The sequence below is a fragment of the Myxocyprinus asiaticus genome, chromosome 19 (genome assembly GCF_019703515.2).
Source record: "Myxocyprinus asiaticus isolate MX2 ecotype Aquarium Trade chromosome 19, UBuf_Myxa_2, whole genome shotgun sequence".
Lineage (NCBI taxonomy): Eukaryota > Metazoa > Chordata > Actinopteri > Cypriniformes > Catostomidae > Myxocyprinus > Myxocyprinus asiaticus.
This window is the reverse complement of record NC_059362.1, coordinates 37,232,109-37,251,615: the sequence shown is the minus strand read 5'-3', so window position 1 is coordinate 37,251,615 and position 19,507 is coordinate 37,232,109. Positions and strand designations below refer to the sequence as shown.

At 37.9% G+C, this 19,507-nt stretch overlaps 1 protein-coding gene across 4 annotated transcripts in view; it reads right to left on the bottom strand.

The window, feature by feature from the left end:
- Nucleotides 1-19,507, bottom strand: part of galnt14 (UDP-N-acetyl-alpha-D-galactosamine:polypeptide N-acetylgalactosaminyltransferase 14 (GalNAc-T14)) — a 60,323-nt gene that overhangs the window by 4,641 nt on the left and 36,175 nt on the right. For all 4 annotated transcript variants that reach the window (XR_007892098.1, XM_051645351.1, XM_051645350.1 and 1 more), the window contains exons 4-13: nucleotides 15,916-15,983; nucleotides 15,618-15,683; nucleotides 12,149-12,270; nucleotides 11,263-11,350; nucleotides 10,904-10,988; nucleotides 6,743-6,846; nucleotides 5,491-5,617; nucleotides 4,478-4,570; nucleotides 4,289-4,372; nucleotides 1,960-2,104 (exon numbers count right to left, since the gene is read on the bottom strand). Coding sequence is in view for 3 of the 4 variants with exons in the window: in XM_051645351.1 (XP_051501311.1) it covers nucleotides 1,960-2,104; nucleotides 4,289-4,372; nucleotides 4,478-4,570; nucleotides 5,491-5,617; nucleotides 6,743-6,846; nucleotides 10,904-10,988; nucleotides 11,263-11,350; nucleotides 12,149-12,270; nucleotides 15,618-15,683; nucleotides 15,916-15,983 (982 nt within the window). In the remaining variant the exon portion in view is untranslated. The remainder of the gene's footprint in view (nucleotides 1-1,959; nucleotides 2,105-4,288; nucleotides 4,373-4,477; nucleotides 4,571-5,490; nucleotides 5,618-6,742; nucleotides 6,847-10,903; nucleotides 10,989-11,262; nucleotides 11,351-12,148; nucleotides 12,271-15,617; nucleotides 15,684-15,915; nucleotides 15,984-19,507) is intronic.

The window sequence follows — 19,507 nt, the reverse complement described above, 5'->3', positions numbered from 1 at the left end:
CACTTAAATGGTAAACATGACAAAATATTTTTGGAGAAAATACCATCAACACTTTTTGCTTTACTTTTGAGAGGGTGGTCATTTGCAGTTCGGAGGCATGTAGAAAGAGAATGACACAGAAGGGCAGTTGAGAAAATGTGTTTTTGTGAGCTGTGCTGATGAACCGCTTCCCATCTGGTGAGTCTTACAGACGCTTAACAAGGTCACACACAGCAGGGAAATACACTCTTGTGGTGTTATGAACACACTTAAGAGCTCTGAAGTCACTTTTGTGTTCAGGCCCTAAATTAATTGTGTATCATCTCTTGGCTTTGAAATTAAAGTGTAAACATTTGAAAATGTTTACACATGTCTAACTTGTCTCAGAGTCACAATGTGACCAGCCTAACTGTGTTAGATATAATTGATTTCTGGTGTGAGAGTAGAAAAACATGCTACCTTTGCTCCTCTTCTAGTCTTGACCAAACTTTTCAGTAGAATATACACTATATTGCCAAAAGTATTCGCTCACCCATCCAAATAATTAAATTCAGGTGTTCCAATCACTTCCATGGCCACAGGTGAATAAAATGAAGCACCTAGGCATGCAGACTGCTTCTACAAACATTTGTGAAAGAATGAGCTGCTCTCAGGAGCTCAGTGAATTCCAGTGTGGTACTGTGATAGGATGCCACCTGTGCAACAAGTCCAGTCGTGAAATTTCCTTGCTACTAAATATTCCACAGTCAACTGTCAGTGGTATTATAACAAAGTGGAAGCAATTGGGAATGACAGCAACTCAGCCACGAAGTGGTAGACCACGTAAAATGACAGAGCGGGGTCAGCGGATGCTGAGGTGCATAGTGCGCAGAGGTCGCCAACTTTCTGCAGAGTCAATCGCTACAGACCTCCAAAGTTCATGTGGCCTTCAGATTAGCTCAAGAACAGTGCGTAGAGAGTTTCATGGAATGGGTTTCCATGGCCGAGCAGCTGCATCCAAGCCATACATCACCAAGTGCAATGCAAAGCGTCAGATGCAGTGGTGTAAAGCACGCCGCCACTGGACTCTAGAGCAGTGGAGATGCGTTCTCTGGAGTGACGAATCACGCTTCTCCATCTGGCAATCTGATGGACGAGTCTGGGTTTAGCGGTTGCCAGGAGAACGGTACTTGTCTGACTGCATTGTGCCAACTGTAAAGTTTGGTGGAGGGGGGATTATGGTGTGGGGTTGTTTTTCAGGAGCTGGGCTTGGCCCCTTAGTTCCAGTGAAAGGAACTCTGAATGCTTCAGCATACCAAGAAATTTTGGACAATTCCATGCTCCCAGCTTTGTAGGAACAGTTTGGGGATGGCCCCTTCCTGTTCCAACATGACTGCACACCAGTGCACAAAGCAAGGTCCATAAAGACATGGATGAGCGAGTTTGGTGTGGAAGAACTTGACTGGCCTGCACAGAGTCCTGACCTCAACCCGATAGAGCACCTTTGGGATGAATTTGAGCGAAGACTATGAGCCAGGCCTTCTCGTCCAACATCAGTGTCTGACCTCACAAATGCGCTTCTGGAAGAATGGTCAAAAATTCCCATAAACACACTCCTAAACCTTGTGGAAAGCCTTCCCAGAATAGTTGAAGCTGTTATAGCTGCAAAGGGTGGGCCGACGTCATATTAAACCCTATGGATTAAGAATGGGATGTCACTTAAGTTCATATGCGTCTAAAGGCAGGTGAGCGAATACTTTTGGCAATATAGTGTATGACCACAATGCTTAAAAGCAGATATGCTTGAGGTGGTTGTAATTAGTCTTAGTATAAGGTGTGAAACTAGTGTGCCAATGCCAACATAAATAATTTAAAGATAACAATATAAGACAAACAGAGCTAATTCCTCCAGCAATGGCAGTACCACCATTGATTTGTACTGAACAACAGTGCTCATTTAATATTTCAAGCATGCTTTATTCCTTATATTATCGCTTGTACCTGGTTGGCTGCTGGTGCGTCTTTAGTGCCGATGCAGGGTGCGAGTGTGAGCACTGGGAGATCCTGCCCCTCAACTATACGAGACTCTAGACAGTTCTGTCTCTGTCGGACAATGCCAGACTTGGCATCTGAATCATCAGGGACTCTGGATACAGGGAAATAAACTGATAAATAGAGACTTTAGCTTACGTCTCTTGATTCTCAAATGCTTTTCCTTAGAAAAATATCATAACAGTTTCACATGCATGTTTAATGCAGCTTGTTGAGAAGAGATCTCAACAATGTCACAAACGGTGCATTCACTGTCTGCAATCAAAAGTAACATTTTAAGTAAAATCTACTTAAACATTCCTCAACAAATCATTCCAAGACAATTATCTGGTCAATGCTATCCACGTTATTTTATTTCTCTATACTCTTTCTATACAGTATGTCAACAATTGTCATTTCTTTTGTATTGCTCCAAATTTTTTTTAGGGAAACATCAAATCTGAAGCTGAAGTGTGTAGTTTCTGAACCATTTGCATCACCAAAAGGAATTGCAAAAATTTTGGAGTTTCCTGAACATTTCCCCCAAACATTACCCAGTTAGTCCAACAGAATCGGAATTCACATTTATTTGCCAAGTAAGTTACATTCGCAAGGAATTTGAATTGGTGGTTATCATTAAGTATACACCAGGGCAAGAAGGTACAGCCTATATGGTGTGAGTGTGAGTGTGAGTGTGTGTGTGTGTGTGTGTGTGTATGTGTGTATGTGTGTGTATGTGTGTGTGTGTGTGGGGGGGGAGGGTGCAGCGTAAAGCATTTACCCATGTTTCCATTGATCATGGTATAAATAATGGGGGGGGGGGGCTGTATTTGCTTGTTCTGACAATTGGCTGCAGGCCAGAGATCTCAAAATGGGGATGGAATCTCCAAAAGAGAGTGGGGTTACTCCAGAAGGGGGTGAGACTACTCCAAAAGGGGTGTCACTTCCACACACGGTTAGGGTTAGGTTCGGGGATCCCTATAACTTTGCTGGCCGTTTGGAGATCCCTCCCCATTTTGAAGCTCTGCCTGTAGCAAGTCACTGTTAGTCCCTGCTGGTAGATGCAGGAACCATACCCTCTGGTGCTTAAGAGCATGTTTCCCCATTGATGGCCAAAAAAAAAAAAAAAAAAAAAGTCAATTGACAATTCTTTTTTTTTTTTACAAGAAACATTTTTATCACAAACATTTCATTAAACTGCACTACATCTTTTTCCATTGATTGATTATTATTATTTTTTTATTATTTTTTTTGCAGGCTCCTAAAAACATTAATTTGCCTAATTTGATTGCCCAGGCCACCCTCACATTGCTGTAGCCTACCATTACAGTGCATGTTGTGTTATGAGCGTTATAAGGACATCATTTTTCTGCAGCTGCAGATCAAGTCACGTGACAACTGGTGCCAAGATCACACATACTTCTGGAGGAGTCAGGGGACCCTACACCAGCTTAGCACCGCAGCAGAGATTAATGGGAATGCTAACTGATAGCTCTTTCCAGGCATTTTAGAGCTCCTTGGTATACACTTGCACAATAAACGTTATATACTGTACACATACAAAAAACAGATAGCCCTACCCCACACTCATGCCATTTGTTGAGCCAATGTTGCTATGTTGGGCTGATCAAGATGTTCAAACATACAGAGCATGATTTGATTGCAATGCAGAGCCACAGGCTTTACACTTTGAGGAAATTAAGCTACAAATGGCTTAGTTGTATTCTCTGCATATAGTCACTTGGTGGAAGTATTTTACCATACTGTATACTTTCAAACTTTAGTTTAAAAAAAAAAAAAAAAAACTTTGTTTAAATGATGATTGACTATTTGAAAAATTCTTTATTCAGATTTAGCCTGCAGGTTGTTTTGGTGCAGAGCGGAATTTCACTGCAGAGAGAAATTAAATAGAATCAATGATGCTGTAACGGCCATTTATTATAAATAACTAGACCAGGCTTCAGGTGACGATAGATGTAACACATGTAAGTAATGGAGGAGAAATCTCATTCACTCAAAAGGGCATGAAGAACACACACACACAATGTAGAAGCATCACGATATGGAGCATACTCTACAGTGTCCACAGTTCAAAGACAGCAGTGTTCACAAACAAATTCTGCCATAGCGGGACTAAAATCTTTTTTCCTTGAGAACGATGGGAGCAGACAGACAACAGCTCAGATTACAACAAAAACATTTAAATACAGAGGAGCCGTTGACTGCCATGCTATATAATAACACAGCCATTTACAATAATCAATCACTATGCATATACCACACTCACTCCACGACTCACTTGAGCTCTGGATAGACGTTGTCCAGATACCATTTGAAGGATTTGCACTTGAGACTCTTGCGGAGCTCCTGCCTGCTGTGAATGCTGATAAGAGTGGAAGAGAATGAGTGGAATAAGAGATGAATCTTCTCCCTAATGCCCCACATTACAAATATACACACAGACACAAACTTGCTATCAGTCACTCACTCTCCGTAAGATTTCCCCCTCGCGGCCGGTCGAGCTGAGTAGTAGAACAGTTTGAACTCATCCATCCAAACTTCGGCTGTCCTTCTGGTGTTCCTGAAACAAAGTGCAGTGAAAGTGAACACAAGTGTGCTTCCCTCAAAGATAAGCACATCAATCTCTGTCATGGGATCAACAAGATCATTAGGAGGGAAGACCTGCCAAATTATCAATACAGCTAAACTTCTAAAAATATTACTTTTACAGGCAGGGATTGAACAAACAGGCAACTGTAATGAGAACTAATTTTGTTTCCATTTTCGGAAGAAAATTCTCTTCTTAACAAGTCACACAGTTTGAGGTATTGTTCATTTCCACAGCAAAAATGGTGGTTTAGAACAAACCAAACAACACTAATAAAATGTATTTGCTTTGTGCAAGATTTTTACATGTTATCTAGGGAACAGTCTAAGATGTAATAAAAACTGTCAACAAAGGTTTGCACATATCTAGCTTTGCCAACAGAAAACTGCTTTAAAAAGTATCTAGTAAAGCCAGCACTAATGCCTTCAGCAATTATTCATTAACGTCTCTGAACTATATGAGGAAACAGATTTTGTTGACTGAGCACACTGCATAGTAATTCATTTACAGAAAGATTGTTGTGCTATGCTTTAATATTTCATACGGTTTCATGCTGAGGTTTTTCCTCAGAGGCGAAATGTGATAAAAGCAAACAAATTTTACACAGCAGATTTTCTTCTAGGCAGAAGTCAAGTATTATCTCAATCTATGGCAAAATATTCAGCAAATAAGACCAGAAAACATTCAGCAGAGATAAAAATTAAAAGATTAGCATATTCAAATTTACAGGTTAACAATCCCCAAGGACAAAACCAAGGTCTTCTGATGTTGTTAAAGGGAGTTACATCCCTAATTAGCAGGAATCTTTTATTAAAAACTTTTTAACATCAGACTGGAAAGTTAGATATGAATGAATATTGTAAATGCATGTTTGCACTGCTTGAGTTTCTTACTTTATGTAGGTGTTGGCATTGCCCTCTGGGAAGATGTAAGGATGTTTCTTGCGGAAGACATGGCCGACCCTGCTACAGGGAATTATTTCCAGACTTCCTCCACACATCCATACTCTGAAAGAGATTTCTGCAAGCATATCAACATAAACACACACCAATCATGGTCTGTTAAATAAATGGTGCATTCACATCATGTTGGAAATACCGTAATTATGAGTTTCTGACTTGTAAAAATAATTCACATCTTCGTCAAACTTGTAATTTAACGAAAACACAGACTTTACCATCGTGACATGGAAAAAGAATCAAAATTAAAGGTACTCAAAAGTTAAGGGTAGTTTACACATATATCATTTTGAAAATGCCAGTTTGTTATAGCCAGCGTTACCTCGTGTACTTTCTTTCAACATTTTGCAAGAACATAGAGAGGTGCATTAATGTAGTGATTAAATATTTGCCATATTCATTCCCATAGAAATTCCCATAATTTCTGATTCCAAGGATGTGAACGGCTCAGTGTAAAATATCCGAATTGAGATCTTGTTATTACTGTAATTCCGACATGACATGAATACAGCATAAAAAATATAGAGGCATTAGTGACCATACATTGATAGACTGCTCTGTTGGTATATTGTAGGAATGTATAAAATATACTAACAAAGTGTATTTCATAATTACTCCACTAGCTGAGTGTATATGGCTATTGTGACATGTAGTGAAAAATAACTTGCGAGCGTGTGTGATTTACAGTACAGCAGGCCTCCAGGATACAGCCCCACTCTCTCAGCAAATATTAGATCACACGGGTGAAATCTCCTGTCTAAATATGCCACTGCCCAATGCTCATTTGCAATTATGAGCACAGCAGCCTACTGATCTGAATAATCTAGCACCCTAACAGCTCAAGTCTAATACTGTATGCATGCTTTATAATGGTTACTTTTTCAAACCAGCACAGAGAGAACCATTCAATCAGTGCTTAGCTCTAGAGCCAGCGAAAAAGAAAATAAATGAAAAAAAATAAATTAATAATAATAAACACTTAGCGGTCAAATAAAAGCACACTGTTTGGAAAAAATAGATTTCAGAGATCAAACAAAGCTATTTTTAAGTTAAAATGTCACTGTGTGCCATTTGCTCTCTGCAACGAATGTCCCCAAGTTCTCTCTGTCGGTCCTCGATTGGTGAGGAATGTGATTGAGGATTGTATGCCGTCAGACAGGTGCTCTCATGCATAGTAATCACTCACCAAAGTTCTCTCCACCCCAGATGTCCATGGCTGTGTCATATTTTCCCAAGTGATTGAACCACGATCTGTCAATCACAAAAAGTCCTCCTGCAATGATGGGCGTTCTAGGAGGAAAAAAGGAGAGAAACATTACGTTACGCTCAACTCTTCAATTCAGGTGTCTGTATAAAAACCTGCTGTCACTCAAGACTGATGCATGAAAACTTTTCTTTGGAAGTGTGTGTGCTGGGTTCAGAGTCTTGAAACATCAGATAGAGGATGAAAGGTCACTTAAATAGACGGAGAGTTGAACCCACTTTTGCATGCATTATTTCAGTGCAAACACCTTTGTCTTATTCACTAAACACCCACAATTCCGTTTAACATGGCACAATTAGGGTTGAAATGCCTCTCAAGTAACTGTCATTGTCATTTTAATGCAAATATGGCTTTTTATGTACACTGACTGAGCATTTTTAGGAACACCTGTACACCTACTTATTCATGTAATTATCTAATCAGCCAATTGTTGGTCAGCATTGCAGTGCAAAAATATCATGCAGATATAGGTCAGGAACTTCAGTTAATGTTCATGTCAATCATCAGAATGAGGAAAAAATTTGATCAAAGTGATTTCGACCGTGGCATGATTGTTGGGGCCAGACGGGCTGGTTTTAGTATTTCTGTAACTGCTGATCTTCTGGGTTTTCCATGCACAACAGTCTCTAACTTTTACTCAGAATGGGGCCAAAAACAAAAAACATCCAGTGAGCATCAGTCCTGCAGATGGAAACACCTTGTTGATGAGAGAATGGCCAGACTGGTTCGAGCTGACAGAAAGGCTAAGGTAACTCATATAACCACTCTGTAAAATTTTAGCGAGCAGAATAGTATCTCAGAATGCACAACACGTCAAACCTTGTGGAGGATGGACTATAACAGCAGAAGACCACGTCGGGAACTGTATTAGGACCATAGTGTTCCTTATAAAGTGCTCAGTGAGTGTAAATTAAGGTCATTATAGATGCCACTTTTTATTCACAAAACTCAGAGCAATTTGCCTGGCACAATTAACATTGTGCTATCATCATCTGTGGAAAGCAAGTGGTAAATGGAATTTAATTTAATAGAGATGTTTGTATACACCTTGACATTTATCATGGCAGCAGTAACGTGTGGTGAACTCAAGTGCACTTTTGGCATTTTAAACAGCCAATTCAGGTGTCTGGATCACAGTGGTGGAGTGATGCTGTAAAGAATGCCTGAGTATGCCAGACCGCGGTTGTCAAATGCATCATCCACAACCTAGCACCTGGAACCGACCAGCATGGTCAGTATTTGTGTCATGCAAATTGCGTTCAGCACAAATTTTGTGGCATCTACACCGTTTCCAGATTTGCATAATTCCTTTAGACAGCACATGAAAATAAATGGTGCTTTCAGTGGATATAATTTATTAATAGTGAAACCCCCCCTCCCCAAGTGATAGTGAAGTTACTGGTTTGTGGAAAAAGTGTAGCTCCATTCTTATTTTCCTGATGAAACTCAGCTTTCCCTTCACAAACAATGTACCTAGAGAGCTGCTTCAAATGCTACAGTAAGGACAGTAGGGGAAGTGGCTCCCGTATTATTAGAGCCATTTGAATTCTATCAGCCGTAACCTCTCATTGTGAAGTAGTAGGACACATTGTTTCCTCTGCCGCTCCAGGGCCACTCCTCTCAGATTCATTTACTTTTCAAACATCTGGTCTCATCTCATTTTTGGTTAGGTAAAAACAAAGCCCAAAAGCTTCAACAATTGTGCTCTGTAAATGAGTGGAAAGTAGAAAATCTGTCAATGAATTTAAATATAAAAAAAGATGAAAGGTGGCAAATTAATTTTAAATGGTTGATTTCTATTCAAATACATAAAATATACCTGTTATTGCTGGGCTTAAAGGTACTAGGGCAAATATGAGTGGTGCTTGCCCTTAAAACACGATGCCACGATGCTAGAGTGATGTAGAGTGCAGCTATTAAGGTGTTCTGGGTGGTTGTGGACTTCCCCTAGTACTTACTTTATGATGTTCTAATTCTAATTTGATCATTTACAGTATGTGCATAACACAAATGGTGTAGGACATTACACGCTAAAGTTACTTACTTAGGGGTTGAAGTTTTGACAAACATACAAACTATAATAACAGTGAGGTACAGCTTAGCAAGCACCAATAATAACAAGCTACCTTTATTGTGTCTCATAGAAGTAAAATAATTTTCAGAAACTATAAAACTACTTTTGTCTTCTGCATAGCCCTGCTGTTTTTGTAATCACTTACTGTACATATGAAACTCTTCCCAAAATATAAAGCAAGAAAACAAACACCATGTCACAATAATTCCAATTAACATTTCAATATTACTTTACATACTTCATAAGCGAACTCTTGCCAGCCAGTGAAAAAACTGGCTGTCAGTCAGTGGTCATGGAGCTACTGTCCCTCTCGCATTTCATCCTGACATACACACCACTACTTACAATCTGTGCCCACATACACACACAGCTATCACTGGCTCAGTTATCACTGATCTATCCTGCATCTTTTGGCAGTGGGGCTGCCAGAGCCCCAGACCTGCTGCAGTGCTGCACCAATGCGCAGACGGGATTTGGGCCTCTCACAGCCTGACTGCCTGCTTATCTGAGCTATAACAGCCTTCGTTACAATGGCTTCTGAGAGCGTTAGGAACAGTGTGAATTGCAACATAACAAGAAATGCCCAGGAATTGATGTTGCTTTGTTTAATCAAAGAAACATAATCAAAGATGCCTAAGGATATCACAACACTTTTTTTTCTATACATAAATATTTTAATAATATAATTAAAAGTTTAATGATCAACCAGATCATCAGATTTCTCAGTGGAGATCAATGCTTTAAAATTCCCTTTTTAATGACAACATGAAATAAAAAATTATTTAATTTTCTTAATAAATGTCCCTGGTTTAATTGTGCACAAATCATCAGTGCACTAAAAAAAATGTTTATAACTCTTTCCACTTCGGAAAGGTTTTTTTTTTGCATTGCATTGCATTGCATTGCATTGCATTGCATAATGAAGGCTGCCTGGGCAGGGAAAAATAATATTAACCAAATCCAATTTCACATTTTCTAAAGAAAATGTTAATTATGCTTGCCCTTGTATAACTCGCTGCCACCACAATGCTAGGGTGTTGTGGGTATTTGCAAAGGTATTCTTTAGATTCCTTTTAATACTTGGGGTTAGGGGTTGTTCAAATGAGCAACAGTAATAGTCATGCTTGACAAAAAAAACAAACAAATGTCACATTATAGATAAGTAGTTAAATGTAGAGCTGTCAGAATTCCGTAAACACTGCATAAATACTGGTGTGAAGGGTGGAACCTTCGTAACGTGTCCGTCCGGAGTCATTACACTGACGCACAAGCCACAACGCCAAAGCCCTTCTACATTTTTGTTTGCAAGTGCTTTTCATGGTGAGTTCAATGTGGCGTACGATGCTGGCATTGCCGCTTTGACACAAATCATGAACGCAGCTTCACGACTGCTATAACAAAGCAGAAAGCCACAATCTACTGGCACATTAATACTGTGGAGGATGAAAGTTTAAGGGATTTACTGCCCATTGCAATAAATATGCAACCTATGTGGAGAATTATAATTTCAATTATTCAAACTCCCACTTAGACTTTGGGAATGACGAATGTTACTTGAATTGGTGATATTTAAGTGCATTGTCTTTAAATCGTGGAAGGCTTTGCTTGGAAAATGTTAATAAAGCATTATATTGCTACATATTTTTTTGTTTTGTTTCCTAAGATTGAAATAAATGAATTTTGACAAGAAAAGAAGTATATATATTTCAGCACTTTTAAAATCTGTGATTAATCGCGATTCACTAAAAAAAAAAGTGATTCATCGTAATACAAATGTTTTATCGACTAACAGCACTAGTTAAATGCAATTTTATGTTGACTATAAACTCTGTTCTCAACACTCTTTCGTAAGCGATTTAGTCTTACAACAGAATAATTAAAAACAAGTTTCTAAATTCTGTATATTTTTAAACATAGTGCTCCAATTTCATGGGATGCTGAACCATGTCCCTTTTTCTCCTCTGAGCAAAGTGGTTTCTTTAAAAGCCCCTCTGCTTCTTTTCACCTACTTAATGGGCTCCGTAGGGTCAGCTCTCCTGGCTCGTTTTTCAGCTGATAGTTGCTCCCATTTAAAATGTAGGCTCCAGTCGAAGCCTGTAGCAGAGATGAAGAGAAAGACAGGAGAGAGAGACAGAACAAGAGATCAATGAAATTCTTTTTGCTATAATATTTTTATAACTTTATTTTTTGAGAAGTCATAATTATATGCCACAGCGGTGATGATAATTAAAGTGTACTGCCGATGATATGCCGGGGCTTTTATCACACCTAATTGTTAGATTTGTTTCTGTGTGACACTGCTGATTGGAGACTGTGACCGATGCCCCTTGTGGGACAGCTAATGGAGGACTATAATTGCAGCTTTTACCTCCTCGCAAGTCTGAGGAAGCTGCAACATAGGCAAACGTGTCCATATTAATGATGTCAATCACAGGGCTAGCGACACAGGTTGGGTCCTGAAAAGTTAAAATATTACAAAATCAGACAAACAAGGTTTGAGGAGAATGTGGATGGCTCGACTGTTCAGCTTAATTTTATAAAAAAGGAGGAAAATCAGTGAGCAATGAGTGTTAAGTGTGGGTGAAATGTACACACCCACCCACACACACAATTGTTTTTCTATTCGCTATCCCTATCCATAAACCTCACTGAAAACTTTTTTCATTCAGACATTTAGTATTTTTACTAAACTGTTTTCCTCATGGGGAACATTGGTTTGACCTCACAATGGAGGGAACTTTCAATTGACTTCTATTCTTATACTAAGCTAATTATATTTTCATCCCTACCCCTAAACCTATCCCTCGTACAATTCTTTTTGCCTTTTTTCTTTTTTAAGACATTTAGTATGTTTATTAAGCCATTTTAATTTGTAGGGATAGTTGGCCTGAAAATGTAGGTGATTTCAGGTTTTACTATCCTTGCAGGGACATTTGGTACCATAATGTAGACAAAACACACACTCTCATCACACATCACACTGGACACTCTGACCTCATTGCTTAATCCTTTCATGCCTCAAAATACCACCCTGCTGAAAGACATTAACCCAATAGTGCTGACACATCTCAAGTATTTTCAAACTATGTGTTGAAGTTGCTTATGAAATACAATTTGAAAAATTAGATTTTTGTTTTAGTGCTGGTGGAAAAAAATTGGAATCTTGGCACTGAGATAATATTTACATTTAAAATACAGGTTAAGAGGAGACAATCCCTCACAAGACTAAGGACACAATGAACGTGAAACCAAACCTCTTTCACCCTCTGCAGCAATGGAGGCAGCCAGTCTTTGTTTACTTCACAGTGACTGTCCAAAAAAGTCAGGATCCCAGCTCCAGCAGCGTCTGCCCCTCGAACTCTGGACCGGATCAGTCCTGAAACATACACAGACACCATCAATCAAAGCTGCAGATATCCCAACACATTACATCTGTTGAAAAGCCTGCTAAATTGACAAATACTCTCATCACAACAATCTCATTTACAGTGAAAGATATGAGATGAGCCATTGAAATCTGATTAGGTAAAGAGACAATTAAAGCCTTATGTGTATTATTGAATCTGAGCAAAAAAAACTTTTCCATGAAGGCAAGGCAGTTTATTCAGTAAAGCTTGAATGAGGACGCATAATAATTGTAAACATGCAAGACTCGTGCAAAGTTTCCCACTGCATGGCAACTTCAGCCATGGGTAAGCACAACCCTTACAGAGTTGTCGAGAGCAGGCTTTTTGCTGTGTTTGTTTGTGTATTTCATATTTGGCTTGTGTGGCCCCTCTGTGTATGTGCTGGGCAGATGGAGAAGGAAAGACAGAAAGAGAAAGAGAAAGAGAGAAAGAGGTAAAGCGAAAGAGAGAGACTAGGGGAAGGAGAAAGAGAGAATGGCAGAGATTACATTCACATACAGCTAATAGAGTTAACATAGCAGAACTGCACACCCTGTTTGTAGCTATGGGTTGACAATGGGGTTTAAATGCCTTAAACCTCTTAACAATTTTCTCTTGTACAGAGTTGGCTGCACAGGGGTTTTATACATTAATCAATGCTGTCTAAGCGACAGTGTGTGACAGTGTGTAATGGACCCTCGGAGCACTGGAAAAACAGGAAGGGGGCAGGGAGTGGATGATCATTACTAGTAGGGCTGGAAATTGCCACAGACCTCCCGATTTGATATTACAACGATATTTCCTAGACGATTCGATATGTATTGCAATATTGCAAGTCTGTAAATATTGCGATTTGATGTTTTGATATAAGAGCTTCATGAAAAGATAAAAAAATAAATAAATAAAAACTTTTTCTCAGAAAGAAATGTCTATTGAAGAACAGTTGTGTCTGAAATGACAATTGTTTTTACTCTGTAATATATCATTTGCAGGTAAAACGTAGGGATGTGTAAAACTAATTTTACACTACCAATGGACCAGTCATTGCATTGTCTGAGCTAAGTGATTAGTTCGTGCCCATGGAACCCATGTATAAAGCTGCATTATCTCCATTTGTATTCAAAAAATAGGCTAAAAATATACAATATATAATTTGTACTTATCAAACTAATTTTGTTATTTTAGAATATAAAATATAACATATATTTTCATAGGCTAATACTATTATCACAATGATAATTTTGCAACATAAAAATGGAGGCTAAAGAGTAAACTTGTTCAAGAAACATTTCTGGAGCTGAATTATGACACATGACAATTCACCTATAGTCCCAAGTTCATAGCATGTTATTTGACACGCACAGTCGACAGTGGCGGGTAAATATACGAAATTACCCGCCACTGCACATGAATACCCTGGCTGTTAGATTATAAATATTGTGGGGGCATGACATAGTTCACAGCATCCAACAGTTTCATAAGCCTTATTACAGCTAAACTATTTATTAAAGCAGGGTCAGACAGAATCTGCAGAGTGACTCAAATACTCTCCACAACACCTCTCAAATGAATTTTTGGATTAAGCATAATAACAGGAACATTGATCATAGCAGAGGATTTTGATGTCCGACAGTGAACAAATGGCGCTTTGATGGCTGTAGCAGCGGTGCATTAAAGGACTAAACGTAAAGAATTAAATAGACAAAACATCTGTTACATTCCATTATGTGTTTGACTGTGTTAATATGTACTGTCTCTCATTCTTACTGCAATCTCACTCTCACTACCTAGGAACCAATCACTGGATATACCCCCGGTCAATCATCATTTTCTTCTCTGACATCATCACTCTCCTAGTCTATCCGGATGGATGTGGACTGTATAAGACCGTAGCCGTCTGGAAGAGATGGGTGTTGACTTCCGCTAAAAACTTCTGCATCGTTCGCTGTTTTGGATAGTACCGCTCTTGTATTTTTGTTTTGTTAACTGTACGTATTTTGGTAAATGTTGTCACTCTGTCTGGTTTAACTGTGTGCCATTCCTGTTTACATGCTCACTGGTTATTAATTTACCGTGATCGCGTCTGTTTCAAGACTGGGGAGGAGTGGACAGGTAAGCATGTCACTTGACTTACATTTTACAACACGTAGAAATCTGTGATGTTTAGAAACACTAGGTTAGGAGTGTGCGCTACCCACTGTGTTTTGTTTAAATAGAGTGTAGTTTAGTCAGGGCGTCAAGACTTTTTGTTTTCATTCTCTTTGTTTTCGACCTTCATCGCCTCTAGCTCCAACTGTCGCATCTTCACCTGTTAATGTGGAACTCTGCACAAATATAGCTTCCTATATTTATCTATAAATCACTGAAGCATTAAGATAAACAAATTTTATTTCATTTATTTTTTGACTTAAGCCAGTAAGTAACCACCTAGAAAACATTGTAGCAACACCCTACCCTAGTGCCATGTTTTGCAGGGGGACTTACACTTCCTTCAGAGAATATAAAGATATAGTTATTAACATACAAATCCATTTTGGCCCAATGACATTAAGCATATTGCTAATAAAATAAATGAGAAACTTAAATCGAAATTGGACATGCAAATTTATGTCAAGATTGACCTGTTAAATTTGCCAAAAAAAAAGGTAACATCCATAAAGATGACCAACCTTTCAACAGCCATAATTTTGTTAAACTGTGCTAATGGGATTTCACTAAACAATAAGCAGGCATTTTAACCAAAGCATCTGTAAAGGCTCGAATAGCCATTCTGCACAACGGCCAACATAAAATCTGCCACAGGCTGAAGAGCAGTGGCAAAATCAATATTTACTGTATTTCATCGGTTTTATACCAATATATTCAGTTAGATGCACACAGAATTTTTTTCTTACAAATGGATTTCTAAATTTTTATTTTTGTATTTTTTTTTTTTTTTATCAAGTGTTGATCTGTCTGTGCAAGCTGTTTGCAAACTAATCATGTTCCATCACCCTCTAGATTCCATATCTGTTCATCTGTATGGAAAGATATGGATAGCAGTACAAGTGCATAGTGGGGAACAACTCTGCTGAGTTGTCTACCTGTGCAACTGGTACATAAGGAAGTGTGAAACACTGACTAGAGCTTCAGTCAGTGTGCAGTAATCATCTTCACAGTCTGTTATCCTTTCAGTAATGCACCACCTGCTGTTAAAACATTCACCAGCACACCAGTGAAAAGCAAACAGCTGCTTTTAGAGCCTTTGTGTTATTACAAAGGCGTGTTGCCAGCCCAGTATGAAATATTTAATTCACTGGGAGAAAGCAAAAAATGACAGATGTCATCACTGGCCTACCTTCTCTACGATTATTGCGAAGACACTTTACTTTGGGCAACTTGGTGAGAAGAAGGCAGTCATTTGCTGGAAGAAAAAAAAAATGTATTTGTTTAAACTGTAATTTCAAATATTTATCAAATATACAGTATTACTGTAACTAAAGAGTGCAGTCATCATTCAAATATGAATGTGTGTTTTACAGATACAGATAAAGCAATGTGTACTCTCTGTAACTCACTCTAAGTCTTTTGACTGCTCTGTTTCACCTACTTTAAGTAAACTCGAATATGCTAAAATACACAGTGCTTTTACTCACGATCTTCGCTGAAGTCGTCCACCAGAATGATCTCATGAATCAGATGAACAGGGGTCCGATTCAACACACTGAACAGAAACAGAATTAAAATGGTTTAAATTACTGTGAACTTAATGACAGAATGTACGTTAACTGCTATAATGTTTTTTTTTTTTAATATGTTGTCTGGTAGGGTTGTTGAAGCTAATATTGCTTGTTATGCTTGTATGAATCGAACATTACTTGTGTGTTAACCGATCGCGATGTATCTACGTTGTCGGGAAGTTACCGTGACATGTTTACTAATATTTATGACTTCTGATATTGACTTCTTGTAACTGTTATATTGCATATTTAAGCATATTATTTTCATGTTTAAAGGATTTTATACCCATCATTATTGGATCCTCATTTTATGATTTTCATTTATGGTGTTATGTGAATTTCATAGACATACAATTGTAGAATTATGGTTCACTTGCATTATCAGCTGCGGCTGTACAATATAATATAAAAACAATAAAGTCTTTCATTGAACTTGTATCAGCCATATCACAAGTTTCACCTATTAAATTGATGTGTAACATACTTAATAGTAGATAAAACACTTGAAAATGTAAATGTAAAAATGCTTTGTGTAGTGTCAGAAGTGCTTTAAGTGTAAAATGTATCAATTCAAAATATGTAAATAGGAGTGTTTTTATGTTCATCAAAGCAAATAATACTTCAGTTTTAAGTGATTAATTGTATAACATAATATCAACATGAAAATGGCATGTTATGACTCCAGCTCTGAATATCTCCCAGTCATGATCACACACAGTTGATGTCCAGGTGGCTCAAATCATGAGATTAATCCACCAGAAGAGCAGTGCCGAAACATGAGTGACGTAAAGTGGTGTTCTGCAAATTTCTTCTAATTTTAAGTTTTAACCACAGATGTTGCTAGAGAGCATGATGTTACGTTGTGCAGCTTTAAGTAAATCCTACATTTTAAATAAAAAAAAAAAGGCCTTTTTATATACTAAGAAATTCAGTACACACAAGACCCACTGAATTTCTCATCTAAAAATTCTGAAATAAATTACAAGGAAAAAGAACTGGACAAGTACTTATCTAGCTTTACAGGTCATTATTCACATCCAGTCCAACATCTCATCTCACAATATCCATTTCTTGGGAGAAAGTCTTATTAGCTATGAAAATGTAATTGTTAATATTTGGTTTATTCAACTTTTTGGTGGAATATCTTCAGACTGATTAAATAATATAATGCAAGAGATTGGAAAACAACACCGCAAAAACTGCAGTTGTTCTGAACCAATTTTAACTTTTATTTACAAAAAATACAAATAAGTAAGCAGGCATTTGGAGGAGACACATTAGGGATGCTGCAGTGTAACAGACCTCCTCTAAACCAGTTTTCTTTGTCCTCACACTGGGTTACTGATTGCATTGCACTCATGCTCACAGTTATGTTTCCAAATGTCAGTGTCAGTGAGACACATTTATCACAACTCTCCCTGTACTCTGTACTACACATGCACACAGATACAGACACACATGAAAAGACATGCAGGCATATTACACGCACAACTCAAATCCACCTGGCATCTCTACAGAGCTGTCGGTGAGCAACCGACAACCAACCTTTTTCCTCTCATGAACACAGATTTTAAACAATCAAGTGACATTTACTTTGTGCAGTTATTTGATTGTATTGAAGTCTTCAAATGTAATGCTGTCCCTTTTATCTTTGTACACCTACTAAAAAACTAATAAAAAAATCTAAGCACTTTTAACACCAATTTCTGCTGCTGTTTCCTGTTGCTGCTTTACTGACTATGAGTGTGAATGTCCTTCTATTGCTTTGAAGGAGGATAGTGCTTTGGCTTTGAAGCCTATCCTAATGCTAAAATAGATTGAGACATCTGGACATGTCAGTTTGGCTCTAAATTAGTGTTGTCTGTCACAATACAAAAATGTCAGTAGTCAATAACCAATACTGATAAAATTTCTTGATACTCTATACTAATTTAATTACACAGCAAAAACTAATATGAGTATGCTACTGAGCCCTCCTTTATGTAAAAAGTTAAATATTACTATAAAAATGAGAAAATTAATTGAGAAAAAGTACATCATTTATGTAAATATTGCTTCAAGCTTTTCAAGTAATTATTCAAGAAACAGTCAGTAATAAAGAACAAAGAAATATATTAAGAGCAGTGAGTGTTTCTCTTGTCAATATTGTTTTTTCATTTAATATTAATGACATAATAGACAGCAACAGGTATATTAGCATGGCTTTACACTGCAAGGGCATTAGCACATATCTGTTATTTTTACATTAAAAAAAATCTTTTTTCGTCCAGCCTTTTTACATTTACTTAAGAAAAGCAGACTGTGTTCACATTAATACCTCACCAATAACAGGAATTTGACCAAGAATTATATTTGACGATTTATGCGCACAGCCATATTACGAAGCATGAGCGCTCACCACAAAGCACACATATTGAATGTTCAAATTCAAAAAGTATTGATACTTTAGAAAGACCATTTTTACCTTTCTATAGGAGAATCTATGTGTGTTTGAGTAGTTTCAAGCAGAATATTATAGAAATTATTGAAAATATGGGGGGGGGGGGGGGTATCGTTGCTGGGTCACTTATAGGCCACTGTAATATTTAGAACATTTTCCCAAGTGGCCACAAGAGGTCGCTAAGAGGTTTAAGACTTTTAGTTTGAAGTTTGGTTTTTGTTGTGCAACTGTTCTCTGCGTTCCCTTTGATTCATTCCAGCTGTCTTGTTACCCTTGTTAGAGAGAGAGCTGGTGTGCCTGTGCCTTATGTTTTCACTGTAGTTTGTCTTGCATTATTTGATGTCTTTGTAGTTTGGTGAGTTCTTGCTTAGTTTTTATTTGCTTTGCTCAAATCTCGTTTCGTTTGGACCTTTTATGGCTTTTGATTTTCATTTAGTTAATAAACGTGCTGCATTTGGGTTCTAAACTCCTACATGCCAAACCCTCATCATTACAGCCACGTACACACTACAAAGTTTCTGAAGTGAATATTTTGATCCCATGTGTACAGAAAACAGGAGTTACTCCCGCAATTGCGATGGTTATCGCTTATGTCTTGCACCTGCAAACAAGAAACATGAATGCCAGTTTAACCCAATTTGTGTTAGCTGTTTTTGAACAAAGAGATTATCCACCAGACACATGTTTTGTTTATGAGTGCCTAAGCGGCTGCTGTAAAAAACATGTGCACGCTTTCTCTGGACTGTTATGTATAGGTTACCGTGAGACAGCAGGGCTGAAAAGAGTAGTGCAGAGAGACAGATTTAAATATATGAATGAATAAAGACAAATACTCTGCGTAAATTACACCAGGAGAAGGCCGACGCATCTCACACGCACTATTGATCACGTCAACAACTAGTTGTTCGGTTCCGTACACTATGTGAAATGTATGCAGTTGTCACTACCTGAATTTGTTTTGGGAGTTAATTTGGCTGTAGAATGCAGTTGTCACTCCCATAAATTACCGCACTGTATGTGTACAGAACAGGATTAAGTGCTAAAAGTTAAACTGAAAACTGTATTTAG